We start from the raw sequence: 10,291 nt of genomic DNA, 5'->3' as shown, positions 1-10,291 counted from the left end.
GCAGCTGTGTTCATATTTTTTTTGAAACATGGACCAAATTGAATTCATTTGCAAGTAATCAAGTATTTGAGCATAGTTGGTCTCAGTTCAGCACATTGTGTGCGTCGGTACTTGACATTTTGTAAACAATAAAGGCCCGTTCACACCAAGGAGGATAACTATAAAGATATCTATAAACTATAAAAAATCTTTCTCAATATTAAAGTATAGCAGAGAAACGATATCGTTGGAATCACTTTCAGAACGATTTTTTTGCAGCTGATGAACGATAAAAATATTGACAGCCAATCAGAATCCACCCTGCTGTAACGAGCTCGAGAATTTAAAGCGGCAGACGTGCGTGCGCTTGGAATAAACAGACGATATCGTTCACTGGTGTGGACGCTAATATCGTTATCTTTATAGTTATCGTTCTTGGTGTAATCGGGCCTCGAGTCTTTTCTCATTCACTTGAGAGATAGAAACTAGTTATTTTTTCTTCCTCTTGTTTTTAGATAAAATCTGAAAACAACATTTCCAGCATTGTTAGATCAGCCATTGTCAGTGCTCAACAGCTGTGTATTTAGGACAGTTTCAGTGAGTTTGAAGAGCACTAATCTAATTTGGGCACAAACTAAGACAATGGACCAAAGAGTGGACTGAGACAAAGGTGGGACAAAATACAGATTAACATGCACATTACATTTCAAATATGGTTCCCTGTATGCAAACTGATACTGCATCTATTAAAATGCTTTAGAAGGGTCAGAGTTTCTATATAGAGAAAGTCTAGATTTCATTACCACGTTTATCGGTTTGTTCCACCTGAAGCCTCAGTCGTGTTATCTAAACTATAATCTCGACGGTCCTGCTACATTTGATACTTTAAAGTTTGAGATTCTAAAGGCGAATGTTTTGGTCCATCTCAGGACAATTATGAGAATGTGTTTTTGTATAGTATGTACCCTAGTGTCCCATCAATGGGCATTTTACGTATTTTTTTCCTCACGAGGAATGTTTTTACATTCATTTCACTAGTATTTGTTTCATGTCACTTTAGTTGCTGCTTGACAATGTTATTACTGTAAAATGATGATTAATTTGAATTAAATTGTATTCCTGTTTATCATTTCCTATCTTAGTCCATGCAGATTTTGTATAAGGCTTTACATTTTTCATTTGGTTTATAGTCTAAAGTGTTTCAATAACTGTGCTTGGTTAATTTAATTTTTTTATAAACTGATCCATTTGCAGTGTTTAGTTGTTCTTTGTCAGGCATCATGTGAATGAAAATTCAGCGGATATATTTAATACATGTTAACATTGAGAGAATGAGACTAATTACAATTTTTATTATTTTAAATATTCATCATACATCAGGCTGGGCAAGTGAGTTAAAATGGCTGAAGGCTATTCAAATGCCCAATTGGAAGAAAAAAAGGAAATATAAATAAATACTCATTTATACTTTCTTAAATACTTAGCTGTGAGGCTTGTAAAGCATGCAGGAAATCTATTTTTGCATTTACTTAATTTGCAGAATAAATCAAATACAAAACCTAGCTACTAGTCTGATCAAAAGAGCCAGAGGGACTGCATTAGGGGAGTCATATCTCACGAGGAGAAAAACATGCTCGAGTTCCTCAAATCACTTGTAACACAAAGTGGCCCATGTCACTACCGTGATCACGACACATACGAGTGGATTGTTCAGACATTCACGCTTCATTCTGATGACAATCCTCTATAGGAGTGGTTTCTAAACCATCTATTTACCATCCTTTTGTAGAGAACAACTTTAGTAAAGCACTATAAAAACTATGTGCAGTTATGCACTTCCCAGTAAACAGCTCTGTTGCTCCTGTAGTGCTGTCTGTATAGTGTAGTGTTATGGAGTGTGATCCGTCATCTGCGCATCCACAGCCAGCCGTTGATCAGACAGGCAGACAGTAACAGAGAGAACAGCACCAGCTCTGTCTGTTTGTGCTCTGCGTTCTGTCTCTCCACCCCTGCTATCCTCCTGCTCATCTTCACCACCTGAACCAGTCAAATCAAAGGAACACTATCAATGTGATCCACACTATCCATACTGTTTTTGCTGCTGAATATATTTTGTGTGTAAACTTAATGTGTCCTTGATATATAAAATTATGAATCTGCTCAAAAAAACGAATTAAAAAAGTAAATCAACCAATATTTTAAGGGGGAAAAAAGATCCAGCTCATTTGCTTGTAAATTGGACTACACTCCTCATAATTGTACATTTGTGACCCTGGACCACAAAACCAGTCATAAGGGTACATTTCTCAAAATTGAGATGTATAAATAAGCTTTTCATTGATGGGTTTATTAGGATATGACAATATTTGGCCGAGATACAACTATTTTAAAATCTGGAATCTGAGGGTGCAAAAAAATCAAAATACCGAGAAAATCACCTTTAAAGTTGTTCAAATTAAGTTCTTAGCAATGCATATTACGTCCTGATATATTTACGGTAGGAAATTTACAAAATATCTTCATGGAACATGATCTTTACTTAAAGGGGTCATATGATGTGATTTCAATTTTTTCTTTTTCTTTGGAGTGTTACAAGCTCCTTGGTGCATAAAGAAGATCTGTAAAGTTGCAAAGATTAAAGTCTCAAATCCAAAGCTATTTTTCCTTTTCTTTAGTGTGTTATGTACAGTAGCTATTTGTGCATGTATAAGATCTGCAGAGTTACAAAGCTCAAAGTCTCCCACAAACGGATTTATTCTATCTAAAAGAGAAGGCTGATCCAGACCGGGCTAAAACGCCTCGTTCAAACACGCCCCCACATCTCTACGTCACTGTGGAAATATTAGCATAATGCTAATAACCAAAAAAACTCACATTAGATATATTGTAACAGTCACAGCTTGTTACATGATTTGATGCATTTCATTTTTAGTGCTTTGTTCATCCTGACCACTAGGGGACACCAATAGCATATCCCTATTTGTGAATAAAAGAGGAAGTAACAGAATGAATGGTAGATTCAATTCGAGTTTCCTCATGGGACCTGCTGTTCTCTAGAGGGTCCTGGTTTGAGAAACATTGGTTTTGCTGCTCAACCGTGAGTTTGTTGCTTGATTCTTCATTTTTTACTTTTGTGTAAATCTTGTGAGGTTTATTGGTTGGGGAAGTCACTTATTTGAATGTTTTGTGGGTTGTATTTGTTTGGTGAGTTGGTTTGAAAGTTAATGAGTTGTTTTCTTTTGTAGAGGACTCTATGTATCCTACCACTTTGTGTTACTATGTGGAGTGCATAACTATGGATCCGCCTAAGGATTTATTCCAAGGGTTTCTGGCTTACCCCAACAAAGACCACTGCTCCATTTCGTCATTTCATCAGTTGCCCTTCAACAGATAAGACTTTATAACTGACTGCTCTCCTTTACCAAATGGTTTCTTTCTTCAGCATCTTTGTTGGGGTAAGCCAGAAACCCTTGGAATAAATCCTTAGGCGGATCCATAGTTATGCACTCCACATAGTAACACAAAGTGGTAGGATACATAGAGTCCTCTACAAAAGAAAACAACTCATTAACTTTCAAACCAACTCACCAAACAAATACAACCCACAAAACATTCAAATAAGTGACTTCCCCAACCAATAAACCTCACAAGATTTACACAAAAGTAAAAAATGAAGAATCAAGCAACAAACTCACGGTTGAGCAGCAAAACCAATGTTTCTCAAACCAGGACCATCTAGAGCAGTGTTTCCCAACCAGGGTGCCGTCTGTCGAGAGCAGGGGTGCCATGTAAAAAATACTTTTTTAATATCTTTAAATTGCTAAAATGTTCAAAAAATCATATATTATATATCCATTTCTGAAGTCGCCAATAATTAGAGGTCTCACTTTCACATGGTGCGTGCTATTATTATTAATTTCTTTATTTGTTCTTATTTTATTACTGACTGCTTACTTGTCATTTTTTATTCAATTCAAAGTTTGAAATCAACCTATCTCATGCTACTGCACCAAAATTACCCCACTGTAAAATAAAAAAAACACTGAGTGAGCAAAAATTTGAGAGATAGCTAGTTATAATGGTAATTAAATAATGTTTACATATGTATAAAAGCCTACATTAAAATCGGTCATATAAATTGGTCTCTTCAATAGAAATTAGCCTACTGATTGCCACCATTGATGGACAACATTTTTTCATAATATTAAAAATATCTGTATGACATTATATTCTGCAGTTCTTCCCTGTTGTACCGAATATCTATACTTTTCAAATTATCATACTGAAGTTAGAAATTCAAATATTGTGACAAAATAAATTTTGTAGGGTGCCGCAAGTTTGTTAAAATTTCCAAAGGGTGCCGCGACTAAAAAAAGGTTGGGAAACACTGCTCTAGAGAACAGCAGGTGCCATGAGGCAACTCAAATTGAATCTACCACTCATTCTATTACTTCCTCTTTTATTCACAAATAGGGATATGCTATTGGTGTCCCCTAGTGGTCAGGATGAACAAAGCACTAAAAATGAAATGCATCAAATCATGTAACAAGCTGTGACTGTTACAATATATCTAATGTGAGTTTTTTTGGTTATTAGCATTATGCTAATATTTCCACAGTGACGTAGAGATGTGGGGGCGTGTTTGAACGAGGCGTTTTAGCCCGGTCTGGATCAGCCTTCTCTTTTAGATAGAATAAATCCGTTTGTGGGAGACTTTGAGCTTTGTAACTCTGCAGATCTTATACATGCACAAATAGCTACTGTACATAACACACTAAAGAAAAGGAAAAATAGAAATCACATCATGACCCCTTTAAATCTATGTAACAGTTAGTCCATGTAACACTATCAACTAAAGATTTGTACATTACTGTATTAAATACATTTTATTCATACAAACTAAATAAAAAATACTGTATATATTTTGTAATGTGTATATAAACTACTAGTATGTTTGACATACAAAATTAACCTACACAATAAAATAGAAAAAGCCTAAGCCCAAATGAATGCATTGTTTCTCAGTGAAATCTGAACATATGGTCGGTGTGAAACTCAAGCACTCACCTGTCTGCGGAGCACCATGAACTCGACAGCAGTACCTGTGTCCTCCTCAGGACTGAGCCAGAACTCCTGCGAGGCACTGTGGGACAAAAAAAAATGATGTTAACCAAGGCTTCAACAACTTTCCAATGAAACGTACATGACGCCCTCCCTTACATCACCGACTGATTTACTGAATACAACGGGCTTCCTCAGCACAATTTGTTGTGATAAAAACCATTCATTAACTACAAAACTGCAAATGTTTGCCTGCTCTTAAAGCACTACTGACTACATGGAAACTGCACGAGCCACTGTCACCTTGTCCTGCTTTGATCAGGTTGAACCTCCACAGCCTGAGAGGGATGGTTTTCTGGGTAACCAAACCTTAAAACACAAGAGAGACACCAGGAACCACAGCAATCCACATTGAACATGATTTTGCCATCAATTCAATTCAAAATGAAAAGAAAGGGGGAACTAAAAGCTCAAAGCTCAGTTTTAGGATGCTTGTTAGTTGCTCAGGTAAAGCAATAGCAGTAAATTCAATCAAAGCCCAAAGCTCTGATGTGAATTTGCAGACATGAAAGGTGTCTGACAGGAAACAATCTGATCCAGTTCCATCAGAAACAAGCAAACTAAACCAAACAACAGGGATTCAAAGGTCAAAGCAAACAGCTGAACATCCCAGGTTAGTTAGAGCCCACAACCGCAGGAAGGGGACAGGCAGGGCGTGAAGGATGAGGATCTATGTCACCTGGAGGAGTATTTTTTGGTGACGGTCTGGAGGAGTTTCTGAGATGCCTGCTGGCCCAGCTCCTTGGCGGCCTGCAGCATGCTCTGTGGGGACAGCAGGTTGGGTGGGATGGCGGGGTGCCCTGGGGGCTTTGGTGGGGATGAGTCTGTAAGCATGACGGGTGGGCGTCCAATACTGCGGCTTTTGCGGGACAGGTACGGACATAAAGGAGCACTGCTGTCATTTAAAGACTGATACTAAGACTGACACTAGCTGTAACACACAACCTGACAGTCTTTATTTATATGGGTTTGTTTAAATAGAAGTCTCATCAGATAAATGAGTCTGGTAAATAAGCTTCTCATTTAGCACAGAAGGTGACGGGAACTGACCAAATCAATCTCTCCTGCTCTCTAGTGGCTGTTTAGTGGTAGTGAGACATGTATGTACAGGCTATGAAATGGATACATGCTGTAGTAATTCTCTGGTAAAATTCCAGGGAATTTTGTATTAGGGTAGCTGACAGTGAAATACATTTAGAAAGTTGTTTAAAACAACAAAAAAAGAAGCTTATTCTTTTACAATCATGCCGCTTTTATGAGCTCATTAATTGCGAGACTACATGGAATGTTGTACTTGAGAAAAAAATGATCTGTCACACCACAGGACCATTTAAAAATGAACTAGCAAAGGCAAAAATGGTGATTAAAAACGTTGAACCTGTTACAGGACCCAAGATAAATACTTTCACTTATACAATTTCAATTAAAATCTTTGTGTTGACAATAAAAGACCATGTAGGTTTATGTGTCAACCACCAATTTGTATATTACTGTGTTATGTACACTGTATTCATGTAATACAAAATATTTGTTTTATGGATATACACCAATATACATATTAAAAAATGTACTGTGCAAAATCCTTTCATCTTTATATTTTCAAATAAAATAAAGACATTTATATTTCACAGCAGAGACATTTATAATGTCACAAAGCAGAAACGAATCCTGAAAAAATGTATCAATTATTTATCTTGACACACACACACATATATATATATACATATATATATATATATATATATATAGTGTACTTTCATTCTGATAATTAATATTTGTCAGCTTCTTTGTATATTTGTATATGACAGCATTATAAGTCTATAATAATATGATTGCCACAAAGTACTTCAACACTCAGATACCAAGGGAGGGAACTGGACTTACGGAGACTGGGAGCGAAGTGTTTGTCTGGCGTGTGTGGGGGTTCCAGGTGGGGTTCGACCAATAGCCTGGTCACTATAAGACCTTCGCAGTGGACTCTGTGTGACATTACAAGAAATATCATGAACTGGAATGAATCCCTTCATGACACTCACTGACATTTATATATTATAAGTGGCTCAACAGTTATCCAACAACATTTTTACACCATTCTATTATTAATATAATATAAACTTTCCTCTACACGTCACATAAAAACAAAACAAATTGTGATTGGACACTTTACGAGGCTGTCAGGTTGCTCTTTTAAGTGGGCAGATCTTGGCTAGAATAAGCTGCAATCTATGTCCGTTTTGCCATTTATTCAAAGGTTTGGCTACGTGAGGGTATGTGAAACTACCTGGACAGGCTCTCTCATGAACGCCTCCCTGTCCCAGGACCCGTGCTGCAGGTCCCACATTGATGAAGTGTGTTTAGTGAAGAGAGGTCGTGGACTCAGATCAGGAGTATCTGTTAAAAAAGATTTAAGAGAGAAAAAAAGAGGATCTTGAGAGCTTTCTGATCCTCCATAGACAGCAAGGGTACTACCACATTCAAGGCACAGAAACGTAGTAAGAACATTGTTAAAATGGTCCATGTGACATCAGTGGTTCAACCGTAATTTTACAAAGTTATGAGAATACTTTTTGTGAGCAAAAAAAAACTAAAATAACGACTTTATTCAACAATTCTTCTCCCCCGAGTTACCATCTACCACCATTACCGAGAGTAACACGACACATGCGCGTGATGCTGCTGACGTAGAACCCTCATGCGCTGTGCCTTGTTTATGAGCAAAGGAAAGCACACGCATGCGTCGTGTTACTCTCGATAATGGTAGGGCTGTGTATCGGCAAGAATCTGGCGATACGATACGCATCACGATACAGGGGTTGCGATGCAATATATTGCGATACTATAAGCAAGACGATATATTGGGATATTTCTTATTTTAGGAATAGGAGAATATGATATAATTTTAAGAAAACTGTCATTTAGAACACACCATCATATGCAAACCTTAGCAAAAAAAATAATATAAATACTTTTAACCAGAACACAGTGGGATCTGCATTTGCATTAATCTGTCCCTGTAACATTCAACGCTACTGAACCACATTTTGTGCAGTACAAGTAAAGGGGGAACAATTAAGTGCTTGCAGGAGTCAGATTTGACTGATCATGGGTCGAGAGGAGGGATGACCTACAAGACCATGGTGGAGGATTTGCTACTCAACGGATCCGGAGCTCATTGACAAATACTTTATATCGTAAGATGAGCTCCCTTTACACAGAGTGTGCGTGATCGCGAAATCAAAAGTGAAAGTAAACAGCGGAGCGCTCATTCAAAAGATTAAAATACTCCCCTTTGATAGCGGCTCCCTGATACGGAGCGGGCGGGACTGGACAAGTTCAGAGGTAAGAAGACTGCTATATAGCGGTCGGGATATAAACTCAAAACGAAACAGCTGCCATGAATCTGGTATACATTTAAAAAAATATACAGTGGGTACGGAAAGTATTCAGACCCCCTTAAATTTTTCACTCTTTGTTATATTGCAGCCATTTGCTAAAATCGTTTAAGTTAGGTTTTTTTCCTCATTAATGTACACACAGCACCCCATATTGGCAGAAAAACACAGAATTGTTGACATTTTTGCAGATTTATTAAAAAAGAAAAACTGAAATATCACATGGTCCTAAGTATTCAGACCCTTTGCTGGATATTTTCTTACACCCCTAGATAATGGCAGTAGATGGTAACTCAGGGGAGAAGAATTGTTGAATAAAGTTGTTATTTTAGTTTTTTTGCGCACAAAAAGTATTATCATAGCATTGTAAAATTACGGTTGAACCACTGATGTCACATGGACTATTTTGTCAATGTTCTTTATACATTTCTAGGCCTTGAAGGTGGTAGTTACCTTGCTGTCTAATATGGAGGGTCAGAAAGCTCTCGGATTTCATCAAAAATATCTTAATTTGTGTTCCGAAGATGAACAAAGGTCTTATGGGTTTGGAACTACATGAGGGTGAGTGAGCAATTAATGACAGAATTTTCATTTTTGGGTGTAGTATCCCTTTAAGTATTAATAATTCGGTTTTCTTTTTCATCTTACCCTCTTAACGTTTAAATTGTAGTGCATCACTGTTTCACTGCAATTTTGGTCAAATAAATGCAACTACCCATTCATAAATCTGATTTGTAAATCATTGCGGAACATAGTCTGAATTATGAGTATGACCAATATGAAATCTACCTGTTAAGGCCAGTCTGTCTGGTATGTGCATGCTGTAGGCAGCAGGTAGCTCTTCGGATCTTTGGTCTGCAGGTGCGTGCGCGTGACGCGCTGGCCCGACCCTCAGGCGATCGGGCACGCGCATCCTCTGGCTGATGTCCTCAGTGAAGCACGAGTCACGCTCGCGCATCGGAGGGCCGTCACCAAAATAATACCCCGGAGAAGCCATAACTACCCTAAAGCCAGTAAAGGGAATTAGACTGACCGCACGGTACAGCATCCAATGTTAAGCTGCGTTACGTGAGCAAAACAAAAACACGGACTGTAATAGACTACAATAATAAAGTCGTGGTAAGTAATTTGACGTGTGTAAAGAACCACAGTGTAGCAAATACTCAAGATAGCAGCTGCTTGCTGAATGTAATGTATTCAAAGTGAGCGGTCAGTGACCCACAGGTCAGCCATCAAGATCATTCCCTCAAGACCTGTCCTGTTGAACAGACACCTGTTGATTACAGCTCGAGCTAAATTTGTCAACTCACACATCGTAATAATGTGTCCACGGCTTGGACTGAGCGGTTCGGTTTCGTTTTTCCACACAGACCTTTGAATATCTACTAGCGATACATGAACAAACAGTAGACAGAGCGTTTAGGTGTTTTGACTCAATAAAAACACTTCTTGAAACTTCTAACAAGCTGTTCGGCTCACCTTCAATGCAGCTCACGTCGACTGACGTACGTGACGTCGTATGACGGCGAACAAAAGAGGGCGGTGCAATGTGCATGCGTTTTCTGTCCGTTTCTGCTAAAGATAAAGATACTTAAAGCATATTTTTTTTTTTTTTTTTTAAAGAAAAGCTATAGATTTGTTATGGAAGACTCTAAGGACTTCGGGCTGTTTTTAAAGTCAATGGTCAATTAAACACTATTAAAGCCTAATTAAAAGCACTGAAGAGCAATTAATGATCATTTTCTTTGGGTGAGATACTTCATTGATAGTTAATGCTTTTAACAAGCCTGTGTGTCAAA

At 37.8% G+C, this 10,291-nt stretch overlaps 1 protein-coding gene across 3 annotated transcripts; it reads right to left on the bottom strand.

Moving 5' to 3' along the window:
* Window positions 1-1,320: 1,320 nt before the first annotated feature.
* On the bottom strand, window positions 1,321-10,046 carry LOC107587210 (mitochondrial fission factor-like). Of its 3 annotated transcripts, none has more exons than XM_016274895.1 (8): window positions 9,972-10,046; window positions 9,282-9,496; window positions 7,382-7,491; window positions 6,985-7,079; window positions 5,780-5,959; window positions 5,344-5,409; window positions 5,047-5,122; window positions 1,321-2,016 (listed from the first exon to the last, which is right to left on the bottom strand). In XM_016274895.1, exons 2-8 carry the CDS (start codon window positions 9,487-9,489, stop codon window positions 1,885-1,887), a joined length of 867 nt encoding a protein of 288 aa, XP_016130381.1. In that variant the 5' UTR covers window positions 9,490-9,496; window positions 9,972-10,046; the 3' UTR covers window positions 1,321-1,884. The 3 variants fall into 3 exon arrangements, with proteins under 3 accessions (XP_016130381.1, XP_016130382.1, XP_016130383.1); XM_016274896.1 differs by lacking the exon at window positions 9,972-10,046 and adding an exon at window positions 9,803-9,954; XM_016274897.1 differs by lacking the exon at window positions 5,344-5,409.
* Between the last annotated feature and the right edge of the window lie 245 nt (window positions 10,047-10,291).

This window comes from Sinocyclocheilus grahami, unplaced genomic scaffold (genome assembly GCF_001515645.1).
Source record: "Sinocyclocheilus grahami isolate Dianchi unplaced genomic scaffold, SAMN03320097.WGS_v1.1 scaffold91.1, whole genome shotgun sequence".
Lineage (NCBI taxonomy): Eukaryota > Metazoa > Chordata > Actinopteri > Cypriniformes > Cyprinidae > Sinocyclocheilus > Sinocyclocheilus grahami.
Note: the sequence above shows the minus strand (reverse complement) of the source record. Positions and strands in the feature narration are given on the sequence as shown.